General features: G+C 43.5%; 1 protein-coding gene across 11 annotated transcripts in view; it reads right to left on the reverse strand.

The window, feature by feature from the left end:
* The window catches only part of ST3GAL3 (ST3 beta-galactoside alpha-2,3-sialyltransferase 3), a 197,749-nt gene that overhangs the window by 102,049 nt on the left and 69,604 nt on the right, over positions 1-26,096 (reverse strand). For 7 of the 11 annotated variants that reach the window (XM_077845331.1, XM_077845338.1, XM_077845336.1 and 4 more), the window contains one exon: positions 16,587-16,634. The exons of 3 other annotated variants lie outside the window; for them this stretch is intronic. In XM_077845331.1, the coding sequence (XP_077701457.1) occupies positions 16,587-16,634 (48 nt within the window). Of the gene's footprint in view, positions 1-7,593; positions 7,628-16,586; positions 16,635-26,096 lie in introns of those variants that run through there. One more of the 11 variants, XM_077845335.1, reaches the window with a different exon arrangement.

A 26,096-nucleotide genomic window follows, 5' to 3' on the forward strand; every position in this document is an offset into this window, starting at 1 on the left:
TTCATGACTGCAATAGTAGGTGATCCATAAATATCTGTTGATAGTTATTACCAAGATTATTTAATGAGAGCATTTGAGGGGCACCTGGGTGGCTCAGTCCATAAGTGTCCAACCCTTGATTTTGGCTCAAGTCGTGAGATACAGCCCCGAGTCAGGCTCTGCACTGGGTGTGGAGCCTGCTTAGCATTCTCTGTCTCCCTCTCCCTCTGCCCCTCCCCACCCCCTTGCTCATTTGCGCTCTCTCTTACACAAAAAAACGGTATTTCGGGCAAGACTCCGGGATGAGAGATCTCAGACACTAAGGTGAGGTTCTAGACTGAGATGTAAATTTTTAAGGGAAATATCTGAAAGCTTGCTAGTAGGCCCTCCCTACCTCAAATATAAAAGTAACTGGCTATGAGAAATTAAGGACAGAGGATTCGAACAACTTCCCTGGAGAGGGTAGTGCTATGGACACCATTTCACTTAAGAGGCAGAACGGGTAGGACTTGTCTGTCCCTCACTCCTTGTGAGGGAAGCTTGACAATGAGCCTTAAATAATAGGGAACATGGTGGACTTCCAGGGGGCTGACTTCCATCTGACAAGTGTAAAAGGACACAAGACGGTCTGGATGCGAAGGAGAGCTGCATTAGAACCAGTCTCCACGCCCAGAATTTGTTGTAGAAAAGGATGTGTGAATGAGCTAGTATGGGTTTGTTCTAGGTCCCTTCCAAACACCTGTCCAGGGGGTAGCCAGGGCCTCAGCAGTTCCCTCAGTGGAAAGACAGCGGTAGCCCCAGGAGCTGCAGAAGGAGTGATGAGGTTTCAGTGAGTGCATTACTCTCATCAGGAGAACTGCACAGAAGGTCCCTAGTTGGAGGGGGTCTCCAAAATGCCTACCAGAGCATCCCACAAGCATTAGCTTTAAACACTCAACAGTTGAGACAGTGCTAACAGGATCTTATGTCTTTTCTGCTCACACTCTCTCTCCATTCCCCACCAATTCTAGAGAGGTCAGAAACTACAGCCCGCATCTGGGAGGAGTGGCAGGAGAACGCCAAGCAGGGCACATCCCCTTCCCAGGGGCAGGCACCTGCTGGTACGAAGCCCTAAGTGCAGGGAGGGGAAAAGTCACTGGAGCTTTGAATGAATTGAAAGCTATGGCTATTACATAAGGCTGGATACTCTAATTTTGGAATTTGTGACTCAATGTGACCATGGGATTTTTATTACCTCAGCGGTATCAAAAAGATTCTCCGGACCTCCCACACTGAAAACATTTTAAGAGGACATGGGGAAACAAAATGAAGTCGGCTTTGATTATTCCCTGATGTGTCTTGAATGTGCAATATCCTGGTTGTACTAATTAAGGCAGAAAGAGCAATTTAATGGTTCACACAACCAAAGCGTAGAAAGGGACTCAGTCTCTCTGCTCCTGATAGCAGAACTCCCGGGAAGGGCCCAAATGGCCTAGTGTGCATCCGTTCCTCACACCTGCTCTAATCACGGCGACAGGAGACAGGGTTGTAAAAAATTATGATTCCCACATGACACATGTGGTTGGGAGCATTTACCAGAAGAAGGAATGGGCGGTCCTGAACAAAGGCAGGGTCTCGGGACATAGGAAGTCTTTGGAAAACTTAGAGCTAGCTTCATCTCCCAGGTACAATAGGTGTGGCCATGCCTACGTCAAATAGGCCACTGTTATAATGGGCGGTAGACTGTTTTCCCCTCACCCTCATTCTGCTGTCGGTTTTTCTTCCCCCACCAACCTTCCTTTTAAAATCTTTCTATAGGGGCGCCTGGGTGGCTCAGTAGTTGAGCATCTGCCTTTGGCTCAGGTCATGATCCCAGAGTCCTGAGATGCTTCTCCCTCTGCCTACATCTCCACCTCTCTCTCTGTCTCTCCTGAATAAATAAATTTTTTAAAGCTTTAAAAAAATAAAATAAAATCTTTCTAGAATGTCCTCTGGCTTACCTCCCTCTACTTCCCGGCAGACCGAAGCCTTGCTCTGCCCTGCAAGACCTTGCTTTTCCTGCAGCTCTCAACGGGAGGCCACTTTTCCTCTCAAATGCCAACTTCTCTCAGACATGACCAGAGAGTACTTACAAAGTGCTGTGGTGCAGTTTTCATCACCTTTCTTATGTTTGGGGTTCACTGAAGATTCTTGGATCTATGGGATTATGGTTTTAATCAAATTTGAAAATTTTCTGGCCATGACTTCTTCAAAATGTCTGCTCTCACTCTCTTCCAATGACACAGTATTAGTCTGCTTGACATCCCACCAGTAACTGATGCTGTCAATTTTTTTTTTCCCAGTAATTTTGCTCTCTGTATTTTATTTTAGGTAATCCCTATTGAAGTATCTTCTAGCTCACTACTCTTATCTTCTGGAGTGTCTAATTGGCCGTTTACCCATTCAGTATATTCTTCATCTCAAACACTATTTTTAAATCTCTAGATTTCTTTTTTATATCTTATATGTCTTTCCTTAATATTGCCATGTTTTCTTCTACCTTCTTGAAGATACATGTTTCAATGTCTTTGCATACTAATTCCACCCTTTGCATTATCACTAGGTCCATTTCTTTTTTTAAATAATTTTTTAAAAATTATTTATTTTAAAATTAATTTAAAATTAAAAAATTTTTAATTAATTTAAAATTAAAATTTTTTTTAATTTTTAATTTTTAAAAATTATTTATTTATTTATTTATTTGAGAGAGAGAAAGCACGCATGAGAGAGAGAGCGCGCACACACGACCGAGGGGACCAGGTAGAGGAGCAGCAGACTCCCTGCCGAGCAGGAGCCCAATGCAAGACTCGATCCCGGAACCTTGGGATTGTGACCCGAGCCAAAGACAGATGCTTAACTGACTGAGCAACCTAGGCGCCCTCTAGGCCTATTTCTATTGATTGTTTTTTCTCCTCATTATGGGTTGTATTTTCATGCTTTTCTGAATTGCCTGGTCATTCTTTATTTATTTTAAGTTTTTGATTTAATTTAAATTTTTAAAAGATTTTTCCTTAAGTAATCTCTACACCCAACATGGTGTAGGCATCACAACCCTGAGATCATGAGATCTCACAACCCCAAGATCAAGAGTCACATGCTCTACTGACTGAGCCAGCCAGACGCCCTTACGTTTTTTTATTCCAATATAGTTAACAGAGTATTGTATTAGTTTCAGGTGAGCTTGGTTGATTGGATGCCAGCCATGTGAATTTTACTTTGTTGGGTGCAGGATATTTGTGCACTCCTTATTTATTTTTGAGGTGCAGTTAAATTACTTAGTACATTTGCTCCTTTCAAGGCCTACTTTTAAGCTCTGTAGGGCTAAGATCAGAGGCGAAGTGGACTTTAGTCTCAGTCTTCAGTCGCATACTGTTTCCTGAGCTCCAGACTTGTATACCCAGCTGTCTGCTGGACATTTCCACTTCTTACAGACACCTGAAACTCAGGCTGCCTCACACAGAGTTCTCTTTCACCACTCTCACATGTGCAGAACCTGGTTCTCCTCTTGTGGTCCCTGGCTTAATGAATGGTACCACTATTCACCCAGCTGCTGAGCTTGAAACCTGAGAGAATTCCTTGATTCCTGTTTCCTTCTTACTTAATTACCATGTCCTTTTTTTAAAAAAAGTTTCTATTTAAATTCCAGTTAGTTAACATACAGTGTAATATTAGTTTCAGGGTACAGTACAGTGATTCAACACTTCATTCCTCACCTGGTGCTCCTCGTGACAAGTGCACTCCTTAATCCCTGTCCTCTATTTCCCCCACCTCCCCCACCCACCTCTCCTCTGGTAACCAGTTTATTCTCTATAGTTAAAAGTCTGTTTCTTGGTTTGCCTCTCTCTCTCTCTTTTTCCTCCTTGGCTCATTTCTTTTGTTTCTTAAATTCTACACATAAAATCATATGGTATTTGCCTTTCTCTGACCGACTAATTTCACTTACCCTAATACTCTCTAGCTCCGTCCACATCCTTGCAAATGGCAAGGTTTCATCATTTTTATGGCTGAGTAATATTCCATTGTATACACACCACATCTTCTTTATCCATTCATCAATTAATGGGACACTTGGGCTGTCTCCATAATTTGGCTATTGTAGATAATGCTGCTATAAACATCAGGATGCATGAACTACTGTGTTCTTTTAATTTCATCTTCTAAGTAGATCTCAAACCCATTTACCTTTGTCCATTTTTACTATCGTTGACTAAGAAGCCAGCTTCACCTCTCATTTGGATTACCTGCCTCCTGTCTTATCCCTCTCAAAGACTCTTCCTATGTGACCAGAGCTACCTTTCTATAGGATAAATGTGGTTATGTCATATGTCTGCTTAGAACCTCTGAATGACCACTATTGTTCTAAGAATGTATCTCGGTCTCTTGATTCATTAGGTCCTTCAGGATCTGACCTATAGAGACCATTTCAACTTTACTTTTGGAGTCCCTGTATCACCCCCACTCTGCCCCTGCCAAATTCTATGCTCTGGCCAGACTGAGCTACTTTATTTTCCTCCAAAGTATCTTTACCATCTCCAGGCCTTCGTACATGCTTTTCCCCTCACTCAAAACATTATTCCCAACCCATTTCCACACTGGTTATTTCCTACACATTATTCCTCTAAATAACCCACAGTCGCCTCAAACTCAAAATGCTACAAATCAGACTTATCTGCACCCTACGTTTTTTTTTTTTTAAAGATTTATTTATTTATGATAGACAGAGAGAGGCAGAGACACAGGAGGAGGGAAAAGCAGGCTCCATGCTGAGAGCCCCACACGGAACTCGATCCCAGGACTCCAGGATCGCGCCCTGGGCCAAAGGCAGGCGCTAAACCGCTGAGCCACCCAGCGATCCCCCACCCTACTTTTTTTTAATGTTATTTATTTATTCACGAGAGACACACAGAGAGAGGCAGAGACACAGGCAGAGGGAGAAGCAGGCTCCTCGCAGGGAGCCCCATGCGGTACTCGATCCCAGAACCTGGAATCATGCCCTGGGCCGAAGGCAGATGCTCAACCGCTGAGCCACCCAGGTGTCCCTGCACCCTACTTTTTGGTTTGTTTCGTTTGCTAGTGCCATTGCCATTCAGTTCTTCGGGAAAGACATATTTAGTGTACCCTCTCTCATTTCTAAATACAGATCCTCTTCCCTATATCATGGTCACTGCTTTTGCGGGATCTGCACTGCTGCTTAGGCCATGTGGCAAGCTCTTCATCTGCCTGTACCTGTCCCCCTGGCCTCACCCTCTGCCACTTCCCTTTGGGCAGCCTTGCTACCTGAGAGCTACTGCAGACAATGTTCCCTCTATTTGCAATGCCCTCACTCACCTGCTGACTTGGTAAATGCCCACTCATCCTTCAAGATACAGTTGTCACCAAAGCACAATCTAACAGGTACTCCTGTAGTGCCATGAGGGCCTTCATGGCTTGGCCTTTACCTACCTTTCCATCTCCATCTTACACTATCTTCCCCGCTGTGCTCTCTGTTCAGGCCTCTCCAGCTTTCTTTCAGGTCCTTGAATGAGCCACAAGCTGTCTCAACATAAGAGTTTTTCTTAGAAACAGTTTTTTTCCTGTCTGAAATGTCTCCTCACCTCTCTACTTGGTTAATCCCTGCTTATCCTTTAGACTCTAGTTCAAATGTACTCTCTTTCACTTCAAATGTACATCTTTCAAATGTAACCTCCTGCCCAGGTTGCGCCCCCTCTTACATGTTCCTCTAACTCCGTGCTAGAGCATCAACAAAGTTGTCCTCCGGTCCTTCTGTCCTCCTCTGGAAACAAGCCCCTTGAATTTCTTTTAAGGAACCATCCTTCTGGGGATCCCTGGGTGGCGCAGCGGTTTAGCGCCTGCCTTTGGCCCAGGGCGCGATCCTGGAGACCCGGGATCGAATCCCACGTCGGGCTCCCAGTGCATGGAGCCTGCTTCTCCCTCTGCCTATGTCTCTGCCTCTCTCTCTCTCTCTCTCTCTCTCTCTCTCTCTCTCTGTGACTATCATAAATAAAAAATACAAAATAAATAAAAATAAAAAGGAACCATCCTTCTCCTACTGCAGGCAATTGGTGAGACTGTCAACAGGATTTGCCTGCCCAGACTGGAGGCTCTTGACTAAAGCTAGGTTAGTTGGACTCTCTCTCTTAAACTAAGTGGCACCAGGCAGTAAAACAGGGTGCTGAAGAAATGGACCATTTGTTGTAACCTAGATTTCTGGCACTGCCCTTTATGTCCTTTTGGAGGGCCAGCTGGTTTACATTTAACTTGACTCTATGGGTACCCATGCCCTTCCAGTAAATTCCTTTTAAGTTAGTCAGCTTCAGTTTCTGTTGCTTGCAATTAAACAATCCTAACTATCTGTATCTCATATAGGGTCTGACATAGGGGTTGTATTCTTTTTTTTCTTTAAGGGGTTGGTATTCCATAGACGTGCTAAACAAATGGAAGAATGCATGGAGTGACCAAATGACCAAGAGAGCCTAGCGAGTAGCCCTAAGACTTGGGTTCCTTGTCTTCTTCCACCCCTTGATGCCAGGAGAAACAATGATTGTGCACCAATGGTGGTGGCAGTAGCTACATCTACCTATCAATAGCCTGACCACCTTTTACTGAGCTCGGGCCATTTCTGGCTCCCAGTGCTCCCAGCTAATTACCTCATGGTCACCGGCCCATAGAGAGCCTGCTCTGGCTCTTCGTAGACACCGCTTCTCCCATTTTGGTTTCTGGCTTTTACTGTGGGGCTCCCTTTTGAAGGCTCCATATTTGCCAATGTAATTCCCTCCTGTCATTTATAAAAGCTGAAAACTTAACTTTATCCACAAAGACTTTCTGAGGCTCTGAGTGACTACCCCATTTCCAGCACAGCCAGGGATCTGACCTGACAGGCACCACACTCTCATATTCATCAGCTGGTTACTGGTGATCTGTTCTGTGTCCAGTTCCCCAACCGGCAGGAAAGCTTAAGTCTAATCTTCAGAAAATGTAAACCAGAATAGAAAGCAGTCAGGAAGGCAGAGGCATAAAGCTCTGAGACACAGGAGCAGAGTTTCTTACTGTCGGATTTGGGCAAGGCTGCAGATCCCAGGACATCTCACTGTATGCAAATGTGTTTTTGAAGTTGGATGTGAATTCAGCTTAGACAACGGAAATGCTATTTTGAGTGTACCAACTCTTCAGGGTCAGTTCATGTCTGGGGAATTTGGCAGTAAAGCTTGGGTCTCACTGTCAGTCCACTGATGCCAAATCTGCAGTAACAACAGAAGACTCTAGGACTCACAAGTCAGCCAGGTACAATGTAGGCTGATGTGCATAGACAGCCCCCCACCCCCAGTGCCTGAAGGTACCCTCTCCTCAGGTGTCAAAGCAGCAAGCCCACAGATATGCAGTGAAGGAGAGATGTTTAGTCTAGTGGTTTGGGCTTCTGCCTTAGCCAGGCTGCAAAGCTCAGCATTATAAAAATGCCTGACCAAGGAGCACACGTGTGTCCTTTGCCAGGCTCCAGGGGGGAAGTGGTATGGATAATGCAAATCTCTGCTCTCCTCCTGCACCTGTACCACATCAGACCTGTGAATGTACACAGACAGTGCTTTTTCAGATGCTCACGGTCTTTGAAATTAACCATTAACCCTTCTGCTGCCATTCCAAAGGACCAAGTTGATGTTCTGAGCTCAGGCAAATTCCTAGAAGGTTCAGAAGCTGGAAAGAAACAAAAGAAGGCCATGCACTGACATGTATACGTGCCTAGTGATGAAACCTCTCTTTCGGTAGGACAAAATTAACGAAATTACAAGGAGAAATATACAATATGTCTCCTGCCATCATAATGGGAAACACAAGAAGCACTGAAAAACCAGGTTCACAGAGTCAGTGAGAATTCAAAAGACCTGAACAGAACAATTAATAGAGTTGAACTGATATAAGCCCAACGAGTAGAGAAAGCACATTCTTTTCAAGCATATATGCAATATTCAGGAAAACTGATGAGCTCTGAGGCATAAACCTTGATATAAGAAATGATGAACACTGAAACGAACACAAGCTTTTCACTTAAAAATTTGAAAATGTGGGCAGCCCTGGTGGCTTAGAGGTTTAGCGCCGCCTTCGGCCTGAGGCATGATCCTGGAGACCTGGGATCAGGTCCCGCATTGGGCTCCCTACATGGAGCCTGCTTCTCCCTCTGCCTGTGTCTCTGTCTCTTTCTCTCTCTGTGTGTGTCTCTCATGAATAAATAAATAAAATCTTTAAAAAATTTTTTTGGAAAATGTTTGTGTTTTAAAGCAATTTGGTATTTAATGTAGTGCATAATACTTTGTTTTTCATTTTGTTCATGATTCTGTAAACAAAATTATAAATGCTTTCATAACACCCACTTTAGATAATCCTAAGTCCCCTCCTGTTTATTTTAGGGTAGTGTACAAATAATATCATTCTCAACTTCTGCTCTCACGTGTAAAGAGCCAGGAGCATTGCACTAAACAGCGAGATCCTATTCTAGGACAAAGGGAGACCTCTCTCAAAGTTCCCCAAGCCAAGTATCCTACCCTAGCCTCATCATCAGGCCACTGAGCCCCAGAATGCAATTTCTGGGAATACAGGTACACACCATGAGCCAACTGTACGACTGGCACTTTGGTCTCCAGAGACCCCCATCCCTTTTTCATTCTAAAGAATCACCACAAATTCCCACCAACTGTCCCTATAATCTGCACAACACAGATGTTTATTAACTAACAGCTGCTGATTATATCAGCAAACATTTCCCACAAAGACCAGTTTGAGGAACACTATTAAGATATATAAAGTTTGGGCAGCCCCGGTGGCGCAGCGGTTTAGCGCCGCCCGCAGCTCAGGGTGTGATCCTGGAGACCTGGGATCGAGGCCCATGTCGGGCTCCCTGCATGGAGCCTGCTTCTCCCTCTGCCTGTGTCTCTGCCTCTCCCTCTGTGTGTCTCTCATGAATAAATAAATAAAATCTTTAAAAAAAAAAAAAAGATATATAAAGTTTAGTTTACAGGATAAAAATATGGACTTCATTCTATCAGAAAACTGCAGTGCTTCATATTGGAATGCACACAAGCCAGACAGACAGGGCAGGCCAACAGGCAAGAAAACTCCGACCACCAAAAAGAAGAGGCTCTGCAGCCAGATTTTCTCTAAAGGAGTCGTCTTTGGTTCCAATCTCTGAGCTACGATAAATTACTATGTGCCAAGGGCTAAAGGATAATGGAATGAGGACCTACCCTCACTGAAATAGGTCTCTCATTTCCAAAGGAATGGCATTGCACAGTCTCTGATAAAAGTCCTAAACTATATTAAATATAAGTAATATATGTCATGGCGTGGATGAAGGAGAAGGTTGGCAAGAGTAGCAAAGGGACTGTCAGACATGGAAGGGAAAAAGTGAGGGGAATGATAGCTTATCGAGCACCCACTGTGTACTCTCGCTGCTATCCGTATTTTACCTACACTCTCTATTTAATCTCATGGCCCAAAGGGGCAGGCACTGGCTCCACTCTACAGATGAGAGAACAGAGGCTTAAAGAGCAGAGATCACGTGTTCAAAATCCCCAACCAGTAAGTGGACCAGCTGAACCAACCCAGGTCTGACTATAAAGCTTCTTTTCTTTAAATTATGCCACGCTGACTCTTCGAGGCTACAACAGCAGACCTGCATATTAAGAGAACAGCTGCTTGGAGGGCAGTTATCTATTACCTCCACCCCTCTGCCCCAGGGTGATGTCAAAAAAGCCCTAGCCATGCCTCCCCCCACCCGCCCTTGAATCATGGGAGTCAACAAAAGCCCAGAGGGGTTGGCCAAAATGCAAACAGCTCCCACACATCATCTCAAGTCAGGGAAATAAATCATAATGGAGGATCAATTAATCAAAGACAAACTAAAATAGGAAAAGCAGTATTATAAAAGCAGTATTATAAAAAAGAAACACAGAAAAATTCACTGACCTAGACTAAATTAAGTGACCCAGTAAAATAACTTAGAAGTTCACAAACTGAAATCCCATCCTAAATGGTGCACATTGGTATGGGGAGGAGAGAGGCCTTGTGAGAAGCTCCTGATAAGTCATGGTCCCCTGGGACTGTGTCCCCTCCATCCGAGCACAGCATAGCTCTTCTCCAGTGTGTCACACTTGGCGCCAAGTGGCCAAGTGGAAAGTGGAACCTCAACTGGGAGGTAGAAGCCCCAGCCTAGCCAATGGAAGCAAAGGGGTCATGCACCTATTTCCCCTCTGTCCTGGGGAAACAGCAATGCCCAGAGCAAGGCATCCAGTGAGTTCAGCTCTATTCTAGCAAGTTGTGTCCAGATCAGGGCATCTCGAGTGAAGCTGCAGGAGAATTTTGGTGGACAACATGTCAAAAAGAGCAGCTGGGACAAGAGAGAGCAAAAATGGCTCACTCTGCAGTTCATATCTCAAACTTCATGGAGCTTACCACCTACTAGGGTAGATAAGGACAAATAATCACCAAACAATTATTATTTAAAATAAGACAGAGTCCCTCTCTCCAAACAAAAATCATTTTCTTTTTTCCCTGTTATGGGATTAACACATGCTATTTTTTTTTAACACATGCTATTTATTAACCACATAATAATTTTTTTACATTTGGATTTTCAAAGAATGAAGAATCATTTGAAATTCTCATAACCTAAAGTTAATTGCTGCAAATATGTTGGTGAATATCTTCCCAGAAATCTCTTTTTCCATAAATACATGTGTGACTATGCATATATAATTTTACTAGAAGGCCATGGCCTTAGTATACATGCTCTTTGTTCCTGTTTTTGCTCGCTCAACAATATCCTCAACATCTTCTGTGTCAATAAAAATTAAATTGTATTATCATTTTTAGTGGCTATCCAGTATTCCACTATATAAATGTACCTTTTTTTCAACGTAATCCTTAAGTACGTATTGCATCATGGACATTACCATTTCTATTTTTCTACTCTTCATTCAACACATATTTACTGAGTGCCTACTATGTGCCAGGTACTATTCTCTTAGTACCAGGGACACAGTGATGACCAAGACCAGCAAGGTCCCTGGCCAAATTCTACTGGGGGAGATTGACAGTATGCAAGTAAATAGCAGATAATTTGAAGGAAGGATGAGTGCAAAGAAGAAATAAAGACATATCTTCTTAGGGAAGGACTGGGTGTCAAAAGGGCAGACTACTTTAGGTGCAGTAAAGGTGCCAGAAGACCTCCCTGCAGAGAGGACATGTGAACATACGCCTGGGACAGTCACGTAAAGCAGGGGTAAAGCACTCTAGGTAGAGGAGACACTGAGCACAAAGGCCCTGGTGCAGGAAAGGGCCAGGCATATTCACGGACTCAGGAATGTCAACATGGCTTCAGGGCAGGGAGGGACAAAATGGACTTACACACGCAAGTGTTGAGATAATTAAAGAGAAACCGAAGTGGGAGGCAGCAAGTTGGACTCTGCAGGTCATGGAGTTTGGACTTTATTTTAAGTGCACTATGAAGTCAGCAGACAGCTTTCAGTGGGAACAAGATATGTCTGATATACATTTTAAAAGATCATTCTGGCTACAGTGCAGAGAATGGACTACTGGGAAGGCAACCAATGAGCAGGGAGACCAATAGATGTTTCCTTACCCAGGAAAGAGAGGATGGTACCTTGGACAGAGCTGCTAGAGAAAGGCTGGACAAGAACACCCGGAAAAGACAGAAAAAGTGAGAAAGGGAGAAAAGACAGGCAACAAAGTGGTTTCCAGGGCTGTGGCTTGAACGCTGGGGAGGAGGGGGACGAACAAATGGAATAGGAACAACTTCGAGTGCACAGCTCCCATACATGTTCCATTAGGTTAATACATAAGTATTTTGGTTTGGAGAGGGGCTACTGTTAATTTTTTATTTTTTTAAGATTTTATTTTTTTATTCATAAGAGACACAGAGAGAGGCAGAGACATAGGCAGAGGGAGAAGCTGGCTCCCTGATGTGGACTCAATCCCAGGACCCCGGGATCATGACCTGAGCCAAAGGCAGATGCTCAACCACTGAGCACCCAGGCATCCTATACTGTTAATTTTTAAAATTATTTTTATTTTTATGTATTCATTGCTAGCATACAGAAATACAATTAATTTTTCATGTTTTGATCTTATATCCCATCATCTTGCTAAACTCAGTTATTAGTTCTAGGAGATTTTGTGTGTGTGTGTGTGTAGATTCCTTGAGATTTTTCTACGTAGGCAATCATGTCACCTATGAGAAGGGTCAGTTGTATTCCTTCCTTTCCAATCCATATTCTCATCGTTCCTTTTTCTTGCCTTACTGCACTGGCTAGGACTTGCAGGAGTGGCTCTGGATCTCTGGGGGAAGGCAGTCTCTCACCATGAAAGCATGACGTTTGCTGTAGGTTGTTTGGAGACGTCTCATATCCAATTGAAGAAGTTCCCTTCTAAGTTTACTGAGAGTTTTTCTCAGGAGTAGACGTTGAATTTTTGTCAAGTGTTTTTTCTTCACCAATCAACATGAACATACAGTTTACCTTCCTTAGTGCACAAGGCAGACTACACTGACTGACTTTTGAATGATGAACCAGCCTTCCATTTGCAGGATAAACCCGGCTTATCCTGGGGAGGGGTTATCCTGATCTGGGGAGCTTTAGCCATTATTCCTTTGAGCGCCTCTTTTCCTCTTCTTCTGGGACTCCAAAGGCAGACAGTAACCTTCTGGTATTGCCCCACGAGTCAGTGAGGCTCTGCTCAACTTTTTAACTCTTTTTTTCTTCTGTTGTTCACAATGAATACTTCCTATTGCTTTACTTTCAAGTTTATTGATTCTTTCCTCTTCATCTCTATTTTCTTATTAAGCATATTTTTAAAAACTTTCAGTTACTGTATTTTTTTCCTTTATCTCCACTTAGTTCTTATATATAATATATATTTTTTTTTGGCAGGGGGAGGGCTTAACAGTTTCAATCTTTTCTTTTTAATCTTTTTTGTTTCAATATTGTCTGTTCTTACTGTGTGAAGCGTTTTTGTAATAGCTACTTTAAAGTCATTGTCAAATTATTCCAACATCTCTGTTGAGTTTTTCCTGATTCTTCACATGATGAGTAATTTTGGATTATATCTTGGCTATTTTGAATATGAAGTTATGAAACTCTAGGTCCTGTTTAAATTCAGTGGAAAGCCACTCTGTTGGCTTATGTGTTGGACTCTTGATTTCAGTTCAAGTCCTGATCCCAGGGTCCTTGGATCAAGCCCCATGTCAGGCTCTGCACTTAGCAGGGAATCTGCTTGAGGATTCTCTCTCCCTCTGCCCCTCCCCCTGCTTGCGTGCACGCTCTCTTTCTCTCTCTCTCATTCTCTCTCCCTAAAATAAATAAATAAATCTTTAAAAATAAATAAATAGATCCAGTGGAGAATGTTGACATTTTTGTTTTACCAGATTCTCAACCAGGCTGGATTTAGGTGGCAAGTTCTGACCAGCCTTCCATGGGTTGTGGTTTCAATGTCAGTTCCAGTTTCAAAGCCTACTCAGGTGTGTCCTCTGTGGACGCACCCCATGTCCAGTCTGGGTCTTAGGTGGTGGTCTACCTTTCAGATCAGTTCTCAAAGTCTTTGGTAGGTTGGTTAGAATCAGACACATGCAGGTACAGCTCAGGGGTTAGCTCAGAAGGTTGTAAGTAACTTTCTGGAGTTGCTTTCTTGAGTTCTTTACTCTCTGCTTTCTCCTTATAGCTTCCAGTTCCTTGAGCCTGCCCTTCTTGGTTCTCTGGCCTGAAAGCTGGGATCTTGGTTACCACATTCTGCTACACATTTCCTGAACTGTACCCAAATTCAATCAGCAGGAAGTCGGGGGGGGGGGGGGGGAAGCATTAAAAAAAAAAAAAAAAAAAGACTTCACCCCACCTTCTTGGAATTATACCTCCTCTGACCAGAGAGAAAGGTTTTACTTTTTTAGTTTTAGGTGCCTGAAGACCCGACTGCTGCCACTGAAACCAGCACCACCACTACCGTGGGACTTTCTGGGGACTAAGGCATCAGAGGACAGAGGAACAGATAATTCTTGAGATTTCCCCCTCTGCCTGAGCCTTAGAGCCCCTTCCCCACCCCAGAGCCCTGAGTAGAGGTCTTCTGGAATTCCCTCTTGTTGGGCCCTGATGTGCAATGCTGGATGTAGGGCTCTAAGTCTAGGACATGGAACATCAGAGGAAAAATGAGAAATTCACTGCCAGTATGGCAGTACTTTTAATTCTAGTCTTTTCCCCCAATCTGTCTGCTACCATTTATATTTCAGAGTCTTCAGATAGCTGCTAAATGCATCGGTCCAGGCCATTAGCTGCATTCAATGACCCAGAGAGATTCTTGTGCATGTATCTTATACACATATCCTGGTACCTACAGAAGCATCCATTTATGTAGGGAATATAGTGATGAGAGGAAACACCAGGTCATGAGGGATGCAGATATTTACATTTTGCTAGATACTATGTGGTCTTTTCTACAGGGGCTGTAACCAACTTAACCTCTGGCCAGTAAAGACTCAGAGTTTCCACTGTACACTAGCCTCACTGACACTGAAATAGCAAGTTTTTCTAATTTTGCCATTTTGGTAGAGGTGCTGTGGTATCTCACTGTAGTCCTAATTTGCCTTTCCCTAGGTAGCAATGCAAAATGCCATCAAACACCTTTACACAAATTTCTTGGCCTTCTGGATTTTCTTCTTTGCGAAGCGTCCACTCAGGCCTTTTGCTTGTTTCAATAATGGGTTGTTTCCTTATCCCTATTGATTTTTTGTAGTTCTTCACTCTGGAAAACACCCCCTGTTGGCTGTTTGTGTTATAAATATATTTTTTCTGTTCTGGATTGCTTTTCACTTGCTTAACGGTGTCTTTTTGATGAATAAGAAGTTCTTAACTTTAGGGATCCCTGGGTGGCGCAGCGGTTTGGTGCCTGCCTTTGGCCCAGGGCACGATCCTGGAGACCTGGGATCGAATCCCACGTCGGGCTCCCAGTGCATGGAGCCTGCTTCTCCCTCTGCCTATGTCTCTGCCTCTCTCTCTCTCTCTCTGTGTGTGTGTGTGACTATCATAAATAAATAAAAATTTAAAAAAAAAAGAAGTTCTTAACTTTAATGTAATAAAATTGATCATTCTTTTCCCATAGATACAACTTTTGTGTCTATATAAAAACTTCCTGTCTACTCTGTCTGAAAGTGATCTCTCTTGGGCAGCCTGGGTGGCTCAGCGGTTTAAGTGCCTGCCTTCCACCCAGGGTGTGATCCTGGAGTCCCAGGATCGAGTCCCACGTCAGATTCCCTGCATGGAGCCTGCTCCTCCCTCTGCCTGTGTCTCTGCCTCTCTCTCTCTCTGTGTCTATCATGAATAAATAAATAAAATCTTTAAAAAAAAAAAAAAAGAAAGAAAGAAAGTGATCTCTCTTGTCTCAACATCTGGGTGGAATACATCTCAAGCCTATGAGGTATGAGACAGCAAGATCACAAGGGGGACAGTATGAGCTCCAGAGGTAGAGAGATCTGAGTGGCCTCAGACAGGTTCCTTTACCTTTTGGAGCATTAGTTTCTTTTACCTATTATCAAAGATACACTCTCTACCTACAAGATGTGTATAAAGCACCTACCATGGCGTTGGTACATAGTAAGCCCTTAGTAAATGATGGTAACCATGACTACATTCTCCGAACTCACCTTTCCCCTTGTCCACATTGCCACAACTGCCTGAACCTCATGGCTGCTTTGTGAAACATCAGTCGACTGCATTCAAGGACAACTAAATGGATTAACTGCCCTCAGTAGACCAGCAAAGTCTCTCACAGGCAGCACCCACCATACAAGAACCACCATCTTCAACTAAAAATGCAGGCCTGATGCCCGGAGGTGTCCTTCTCACAAAGTCAAGTCATCCTGGGGCTCCCATGCAAACCTAATGGCTGCAAGTTGAAGAATCAAAGTAACGTGTCTCTCTGCTCACTGCCCACAGCACAGTGATACGCAGCAGGCCGACTGCCTCAGACATGGGAGAGCCAAGCTCCACCAGCCTGGCTGATGTGGTGTCAGAGGTGTGGGCAGGTCAATCTGTGTCCTGCATGTGAAGAGAGGGAGCATGTTGGCCTGCACATGGGTTGTCATCCTGGAGGACGTGTGTACCTGAGCATATGGGATGTCCATGTAAATGTGCAATGGTGTATGTTCCCAGGAAGCTATATCTTGCTGGAGAACTCTGATGATTACCTACTCTAGCATACCCGGAGTTTGGGGTCTCTTCATGCTCTCTGCCCCGCTCTCTGGGCCAGGATATGTGCTCAGAAAGTACACACCCTTTATACGAACCTGGGACACTCTGAATAAGGAGGGAGTATCTACCCAAACCCCTTCAGTGTCCACTTTAAAGGAACTGACAAAATCTTCTGGATGTTGCATCCCACTTTGTAGGCCATGAGTCCCCAGAAAAGTTGAAGACTTTCCCACAATTCTGAGGTATGCCACTGCCCTCCCCAGATACCTCCCTCGCCCAACCTCACCAGGCTCCACTTCAAATGTGGCCAAGTGCTGCGTGCCCAAAGGATAGAGGTGGAAGGATTGGTACCTGAGCCTAGTGTTTGTCCAGCGGAGTCAAAGGAAAGAACCACTGAATCTGCAACACAAGAGGACAAATTCATTTTTTCTCCTTCTTAGAGGGAAAAACAAAAACAAAAACCAAAAACCAACTCCCACCGACTCTGCCCAAACCCTCTCCGGAGGGAAAGTCAACTGGATGGAAACTTAGCTGCATAGACAGCTTCCACGGGTCCATGCCCACCCGTCCACTGGGCCAGGAGGCCCTGCCGAGACCCACCCCTCGCCTCCTGCCACTGGGAAGAACATCTCAGGGCAGAGACAGGCCCCACATTCTTCAGAGGTATTTCCTGCCAAATTAGGGGAGACATTTATATTTTTTTTCCTTCTTACAATGAAAATAAAATTAAAGCAATGCAAAAGAAAACATCTCTCCTGCATCTGGTTAAAGGCACTAACATTCCCCTTTGATTCTCCCTTTCTTTTCCTCCTCTTATACCCAAGTGTTGATTATTTCTTTCCCAAAAGGACTTAGAGTGGCCTACAGGAATTTACAGTACACACTGGAACTTAAAAATGAAGAAGTCAAGAAAGTTAAGATATGGTCAGGGGAATGTTAGTACACAACACGCATGCCATGAGGACACATACGCCAGAAGCAGGATCAGGAAGGCTGGAGCTCCCAAACCACCAAAGGAAAGGAGAAAATAAACAGCTACAAGATTTGGTGACCACCGTGCATTCATTTGGCCATTCAGTAAATATTTATTGGGCGTGATATTAATGACTTTGAGATACAGCAGCTAGCAAACAAGCATGCTCTCTACCCTCACAGATCTCCCTGCGATTAGTCTAAGAGACAAAAAAAAGTTGCCAAACAACAAAAGCATCTGATTAAAAGCTGATGAAGTAAAAAAGGGTGCTGTGAACATTCCCATTAAGAACAAGACCTAGGGGGGCACCTAGAGGGCTCAGTCAGTTAAGCATCCGACTCTTGGTCTCAGCTCACAGTCTTGATCTCAGGGTCGTGAGTTCGAGCCCCATGTTGGGCTCCATGCCGGGTGTGGAGCCTACTTAAAACATAAAAATTAGAACTCACAGGTGAAGGGAAGTAGGGATTAAACCTAACAAGAATGGAATGACGCATTCAAAGAGAATGCCATGTCTCATGTGTGGAGACCTGAAGCACAGCAGAGCGGAGCAACTAAAAGACCAAAATACTCAACAGTATTTAGCAAATACTAAACAGTCATCAGAAAGAAATTTCTCTTGTGGGTCCTAATAATAAAAGGGGGGGCGCCATATGATGTTGAAGACTGTAGCTTCTACAGCATGTCTATAATAAGTAAATGTGAATCTTGTATGGCTATTCCTTCCAACAGGGGCTCATACGAAATGATGGCATAAAGCCAATGAACAGTTCAATAAGCAATTATAAGGAACACCAAGATAATTTAAGGCCCAAGACAACCCCAGATACCCCAGACTCAAAAGGGATCATATTTCAAAGGTTCATTCACCACCAATGAAAGCCAGCTGGATGCATAGAGGACCAGGATCTACAGCCACATTCCCACTCTAGCATTATCCTTCAGATCTTAGGTTGATGTCATTTTCTCTCATTGTACAAGGAAATCCAATGCAATAGTTATCTTAACTGTAAGTAACATCTGTGCCCACTGCTGGACTATCAGCCCCATAAAGGCAGACACTCTGCCTGCTTTGTCCCCTGCTCCATTACCAGCAGAACCCCTGGCACTCAATAACCATTGACTGAATAACCGTGCCCAGAGAAATGAATGGGCCACAGATCCTTTGGGCAAGCCTTCATAAAATATTTTGTCTTGCAGCCAAGTGTTTACAAAGAAAAAGGGTGGCAGACAGCTGGAGGATATGGCTTTTGATAAGGATCCAGAGGCAATATTCTGCACTGACAGTTAAGGGCAGATCCACATGCTTTGAAACCTACCAAGTAGATGGTAGGGTTGATTTTTTATTTTTTATTTTTTATTTTTTATTTTTTTTACAAAACTGCAAAAGCACAGGTAGGTCACTTGGCTGGTCAGACAGGTGACCATCCTATCTCTGTGAGGTAAAATCAATGTCTCTTACAAATTCTACTTCTTTTTTTTTTTTTTTTTTTTAAGATTTTATTTATTTATTCATGGGAGACACAGGCAGAGGGAGAAGCAGGCTCCATGCAGGAAGCCCGATGTGGGACTCGATCCCGGATCCCAGGATCAGGCCCTGGGCTGAAGGCAGTGCTAAACCGCTGAGCCACCAGGGCTGCCCCCAAATTCTACTTCTTTATCAATGTTTCACATATCTGTCTTCTCTCAATGCTACTGCCCTTCCAGAAGAGAACCCTGTATTTCTCTCTTTTTTTTTTAAAGGCGCTTTATTGAGGTATAATTTATATACTATAAAATTCACTCATTTAAAATGTACAATTCAGGCAGCCCCGGTGGCTCAGCGGTTTAGCGCCGCCTTTAGCCCAAGGCCTGATCCTGAAGACCCTGGATCGAGTCCCATGTCAGGCTCCCTGCATGGAGCCTGCTTCTCCCTCTGCCTGTGTCTCTGCCTCTCTCTCTCTATGTCCCTCATGCATAAATAAAAGTCTTTTAAAAAATAAAAATAAAATGTACAATTCGATGACTTTTAGAGAATTTACAGAGCTATGCAACCATCACCACATGCAATTTTTCAACATCTCCATTACTCCAAGATCCCTCATGTCCATTTACAGTCCCGCCCCGTTCCCACCTCTGGCCACAGGCAAACACTGACTGGTTCACTTACTGTTTCTATAAATTTGCCTTTCTGGACATCTGCTTACCACTTTCGCTGGGTTGTTCTGATAGCCGCTAACCACACCCCTACCCTCAATGGCCCACTTCCATCAGCCTTTGTACCGCTGCTATTATTTCCAAAGGAAAAATATACCTCACTGTGGCTTTGCTCCTGATTAAAATCCCTCAGAGGCTTCCCAGAGCCTGTAAGATTAAGTCCAAGCTCTGACATTCCTTCATTTGCCATTTTTAATATATCTCATGTTCCAGATGGGCCAAACTACCTCTACTTCCCCAGAGGTATACATCTGCGTGTCTTCACACATCAGACATACTGTGCTCACTTCCCATTTGCATGCGAAAAATCTCCAACTTTTCCATTAAGATCCAACTCAATTATCTCCTCTTCTTCTTTCTTCTTCTTTCTTCTTCTCTCCTTCTCCTTCTCCTTCAAGTAGGCTCCATGACTAGTGCAGAGCCCAACACAGGGCTTAACTCATGACCCTCAGGTCAAGACCTGAGCTGAGATCATGAGTCGGGACCCTTAGCCAACTGAGCCACCCAGGCGCCCTAATCATCCCCTCTTCTTGATGCCTTCTCTGGTCAGTTCTGGTCACCCCCTTTGGGACATCACTGTACTGTTATGTCATTTATTATAATCCCTGGTTACTTCTCTTTTTCTCTTATTAAGCAATTCAAGTTCCCTGAGGACAAGAAGTGTGTATTTTTTTGAGGTGGTGATGCCTAGTTCAGTGATTGACACACAGAAAGTGGTCAATGTGTTTCTTAAACAAAAGAATAGGGCATATGAGTGGCTCAGTCAGTTAAGCATCTGCCTTCGGCTAAGGTCATGATCCCAGGGTACTGGGATCAAGCACCACATTGGGATCCCTGTTCAGAGGAGAGCCTGCTTCTCCTTCTCCCTCTCCCTCTGCCACTCCTTTTGCTTGTGCTCTCTTGCTCTCTACAAATAAATAAAATCTTTTTTAAAAAATGAGTGAAGGGGGCATCCCCGGTGGCGCAGCGGTTTGGCGCCACCTGCAGCCTGGGGTGTGATCCTGGAGACCCAGGATCGAGTCCCACATTGGGCTCCCTGCATGGAGCCTGCTTCTCCTTCTGTCTGTGTCTCTGCCTCTCTTTCTCTGTGTCTATGAATAAATAAATAAAATCTTTAAAAAAAAAATGAGTGAAGGATGCCTGGGTGGCTCAGTGGTTGAGTGTCTGGCCTTTGGCTCAGGGTGTGATCCCCAGGCCAGGGTCTTGGGATCAAGTCCCACATCAGGATCCTCACAGGGAGCCTGCTTCTCCCTCAGCCTATGTCTCTGCCTCTCTCTCTGTTTCTCATGGATGAAGAAATAAAATCTTTTAAAATAATAATAATAAAAATATTAATGAATTAATTGAACAAATAAACAAAGGAATAAATCATTAAATGTCCTTGCTTGCTTTCAAAGGTGATGTGATCTAAATGGTATTTCACAAGCTGGGAGGAAAAAAAACTCCATTCTGCATATAGATTTTCATTCAATTCAAGTCAACCTAACTGTCCCTTGGCAGTGAGGCTTCAGGGGTTCGAGTGTGGCCTCCTCCTAGTAGGATAAAAATATGTACGTGAATTAGCGTAAGGAGAATAAGAAAAGAGGCCTCACAGCTTCTAGGTTAGAGGCTGCAGCCACCTGGAGAAGATTAGGACCAGTTTCCTGAGGAGGTGATTGCCCACATGAGCAACAATAAAAACAGCATCTCAAATTTTTATTGCATTTAACAAGTACCATTCCAATTGTAATTCACATTCTTTGTACTCTCAAGCAGTCCTGAAATAATCTCTTTTAAACTTTCCAATATAAAAAAAATAAAATAAAATAAAATAAACTTTCCAATATAAACCAAGAAAAATAGCTTAAGAGTTAAGTAAAAGACTAAAACTTAACTGAGCCTAAAAGTAGTGAGATGAAATGTTAACAGTGGCTGTCTCTGGTGACAGAATTAGAGTAATGTTTTTTACTCTGTGTTTTTGCAAAATTTCTGCAGTGAACATGTATTGCTTATATCATCAGAATAAAAAAAACTGAAAAAAATAACTCTAATCCATGTGTAGGATTTTAACCTCTAATTCGCTGGTACCAATGCAAAAGGATGGAAGGTTCTTGATTGTCTTCGTTTTTCACTGTACATGCCAAAAAGCTGTTCAGCTTTTTCCTGTAGTTACTGAGGTCATCCTTATATTCCAATTCCTAAATAGAATGGGCTTTTTATTGTTATTATTCTTTTTATCTTCCTTCCTCCCCTCCCTCCAAATATCATCAAATGCCTATTATGTGCCAGGTCCTGTGCCAGATACTAGAGACAGGGAGCCAAATAAGAGACTGTCTCTGACTGTCTTGCAGCCAAGGAAGATGGACAAGCTAATTGGCACCTAAAATAAAAATAAAGTAGATAAGGATGTGCAAAAAGTAAGCAGTAAGCAAATGACAGTTTTACTGGAAAGAAAAAGTCAGGGTTTTTGCAGCTATTACTTCCAGTGGTAGTGGCCTGCCCCCAAGAGCAGCACACCTCTGTACTGTGGAAGATGCAAGTGACAGGGTGGAAATTTCAGGAGGAAGTTAGTGACATATTCATATTTTGTGTAAGTTTTGATGGATTTTGCTTTCAGCATGAAAGGCACAGACTTGAGAATCAGTTTGGTCATTCGTTACCTGTGTTTATTCTAAAGGATGTAAGATCATTTTAGTCATCAACCACTGTGACAGCGAAAGCGAAAACTCGGTATTGAACACATCAAGAAGTTTGTTTTGCGAGAAACAGAGCAAGAATATCCAGACTTCTCCCTCTCAAGCTAACAAATATGTCATTTTTATTTCAAGCAGCCCAGGCTCCAGCTATTTCTGGCTCCCAGGCCAGAGGCAGCCATGTGGTGTGCTACACAAGTGACCGAAGAGAATTCCAGACCAAGGTACAACAGAGCTTTGCTGTGCACAACTTTGTTCAATGAGGAAACCTAGAATTTACTGGAAATCTTTTATTATAGTCAGATGTTTCCTGTGTCTGGTTTCTGAGGCAGATAAAAGGAATATAAAAGCACTATGAAGAATGGGGCTCAGTCTTTCCAGTCGCTGGAGCAGCTTCCAAAGATCAACATACATGAACATGTATGTATTCGGGTACCAGGTAGTTGTCACAGTGCACACTCAACATGTATCTTCTGCTATCTCCCATGTGTAAGCCCTAGAGATGTAAGAGTGATTAAAAAATCTTGCATGCAGGTGAAATAAAAACACATCCCGTACTATACATGTGATATTTGTTACGAGAGTGGATCTTAAATGTTGTCACCACACGCAAACACACACACAAAACTAGGACGAGTTGATGGACGTCCTAACTTGCCTTGTTGGGTGATCATTTCAAATCATCACATTGTACATCTTGAACTTACACAAAGTTGGTGGTCAGTCAATTCTATCTGATTAAAGTTGGGGATAAAAGGCTAAGCAATAACACAGAGGGATGGAAATAAGAGTAATGAGGGAGATATTTCACTGTCTGTTAATTTAGCAGGTATTTATTAAGCAACTCCTCTACATCAGTCTTATGGATAAGCAAGGACAAGAATGTTCTTATTCTCGAGGAATTATGTTTTAGGCAGGGAGATGAAAAAAATGAGTAAGCAAACCTGTGGTATGAGGAATGTTCAGTGATGTGACAGTGGCCAAGGGTGAAGCAGATGGGGTGTTTCGGGAAGGCTTCTATGAGGAGGTGCCATATGGGCTGAGACCCAAAGACACAGGCCAGACAGGAGAAGACGAAGGGTATAAAAGAGCACTTGGGCAAAGGAAAAGCAAGTATAGCAATCTTAGTACATTTAAAAAACAGAGAGAAGGCCAGTGTTGCTGGATCACAGAACACGGAAAATTCAAGGAGGGTGGGAAATGAGGTCAAAGAGGAAAACAGGAACCAGATCCTTGGGAGGCCCTATGTAGGAGGCCATAGAAAGACTCCGCATTGTATTTCAATAGTTTTAACCAGTGGAGTAACATGATCTGATTTATTTTTTAAACATCAACTTTGACTGCTATGTGGGAATGAAATGGATTATTCTGGCAAGGGAGTAAAAGACAGATTAGGGCAGAGAGCCTGAAGGCAGGGAGATAGATAAGGAGGAGAACACTCATTCCAGATGAGAGGACGTGGCACCCTGACCAAGGCAGTGGCAACAGGAAGAGAGGGATGGATGCTAACTATGTTTAAAAGTGACTGGTAGGACAAGACGGAAAGATGAGGAAGGAGAAGGATTATTTCTACATGTGGGGCTTGGGCAACTACACGGTAACTGTGGCTTGACTGTCTTCATCTACACCATGTGACCCTGCTTCTCCTCTGGCCACTGACGACTGGACCATAGTGGGAACCTGACCCAGGGACAGGCAATCCACAGATTGATCATCATCCATCTATGAGGCAGACAGGGTCTACCTTTGGGAGTTCAGAGAGTTAAGGAGACACAGCAGACAAACAAGAGCAAAGACCAGTAGGCCATGAGCCAGAGTTAATGTTGGGCCCTACCCAGCCCGCCTCAGAGGCAGAGAGTACAACCCTGCCATTGAGGGCAACAAGACATCTTAAAGAGCTATCTTGGGGGATCCCTGGGTGGCTCAGTGGTTTGGTGCCTGCCTTTGGCCCAGGGCGCGATCCTGGAGTCCCGGGATCGAGTCCCGCGTTGGGATCCCTGCATGGAGCCTGCTTCTCCCTCCTCCTGTGTCTCTGCCTCTCTCTCTCTCTCTCTCTCTCTCTCTCTCATAAATAAATAAATAAATAAATAAATAAATAAATAAATAAATAAATCTTTAAAAAAAAAAAAAAAGAGCTATCTTAAATCCAGAATGTTCTTCCAGTGCCAGTGCCTGTGGCATTCAACTATACCATGGATCACACTTCCACTAGATCTTAGGGTTCAGCTTTTCCTTGGTTCCTTTGAGGCTTACCCTATAGTTGAGATTCTCCTTTTTGTGTCTCTTGCTATCTGTCATGGAATCATCTATAGTCTGAGTGGGCTCACTTCCTCTACCTTCCAGTCCTCACCCTTTAATACTCTAGAGCACATTCCACCTTCCTGATGACTGGGTATAACATGCAGATCTGACACTAGGCTGGACCTACACCACTCACCCCATAGGGTCTGAATCTCAGAAGTAGAAGGCCCCTCTTGGACCTTGGCTCTCAGCTGTGTTCTCCAACTGAGCTTTACAGAAGAGCCTCAACTTTAAGAGTTTATTGGTCTATTAGCAGAACCCATACTTTAATGGCCATGTGGCTGTTTCTTATTCTAGCTTCTCCTTAGCTCTTCTCCTGGGCAGAGGGTTCTAACCTCCTAGCCTTGGCTGCTAAATTTCTTCCTTCTCCCCCCAGTCCCAAACATACAAAACCTGAATAAATGAGATTCCTGAAGATAAAGAAAAAAGAAGATAGAGAAAAAAGGTCTGAGGACAGAAAATAAAACCCACCCATTAATTTAGGGGCATGTGGTATATGGAAGAGAAATCAGTGAAATAATCAAAGAGACAGGAGTGACAGGACAGAGCGAGCCATAGGAGGTGAGAGTTGGTTACAAGAAGGAATACTGAAATGTGGCAAGAGGTGGAAGAAACTGATGGATGAAAAGATACAGCAGAATTATTCACTGCAAAGACACCTGTAACCTCAGTGGGAACCGTTTCTGTACAATGATCTGCTTGCAGACTTGGCTGTGAATAAACAGAGTAGATATAGTAAACGTATTTCAAGAAGTTTCTTAGATCTATTTCATTAATTTAACTTCTCAAACACACATAATAGGATTCTTACTAAGCTCGAAAGAGGAAAAGATTAGACATGGTCGCTGACATGGAAGAGTTTATGAACGAACCATCCATCAGGAAGAGAATACAGAGAAGTTGCTATAGGAGTTCAGAGGCAAGAGGAAGAGTTTTTGGTGGGAGAACCTAGTAAGACATGGAAGAGATAAGTATTTGAGCTGGTATGAAATGACCTTATAGGACAGGCTATGCTGGTAGGGTGGGAACAGCTTAGGAGAAGCACTGAAGCATTGCAAGTGAGGGGTGTGTGGTTTCAGGAAGCTAAAATCATACCTAATTAATATATTAGGGTTTCTTTCAGGAGGTAAAAATGCATGTGACTAAAAGGGAACTCGTCGATACGATCTGTTTAGACTTTCAAAAAAGGCTTTGACACATCAAAGACTATTTTTAAAAAGTGAGTCACCACAGAATTGAGAAAAAAAGTGCTATATCATCCAGGAGACAAAAGGCACTTGGCTGAGGAGCAGGGGCAGGACACCCCCTGGGGCATCGGCACCCACAGGGAGACCAGGAAGTCTAGGAGGAGCTAGAATTCTACTACCTCTGTGAGGGTGGAGCTGGAATTCTACTACCTCTGTGAGGGTGGGGGAAGGGAAGGAGGGTAGCACTGCTTATAAACCCCAGAGTGGGCAACAGAAGCAGCTGGAATGACCCCAGAACTAGGCATGTGCTGAAACTGAGTGAGGTGTCAGATGAAGTCTGGAACTGCAGGGGCACTAGAAAGCTTTAGTCCTAGTGCCCTCAAAATAGGAAAGAGCTGGACTGGGTGCGAGAACTACAGTTTGCTGTACTCTGGCTTCAAGTACCCACATAACTCCACTCCCTTCTAAACCCCTCTAAGTGACATAAAAGATCATTTGTTGTAAAGCAGAAAGCAGTAAACAAAGACAAAGAAAA

Source organism: Canis aureus, chromosome 13, assembly GCF_053574225.1.
Source record: "Canis aureus isolate CA01 chromosome 13, VMU_Caureus_v.1.0, whole genome shotgun sequence".
Lineage (NCBI taxonomy): Eukaryota > Metazoa > Chordata > Mammalia > Carnivora > Canidae > Canis > Canis aureus.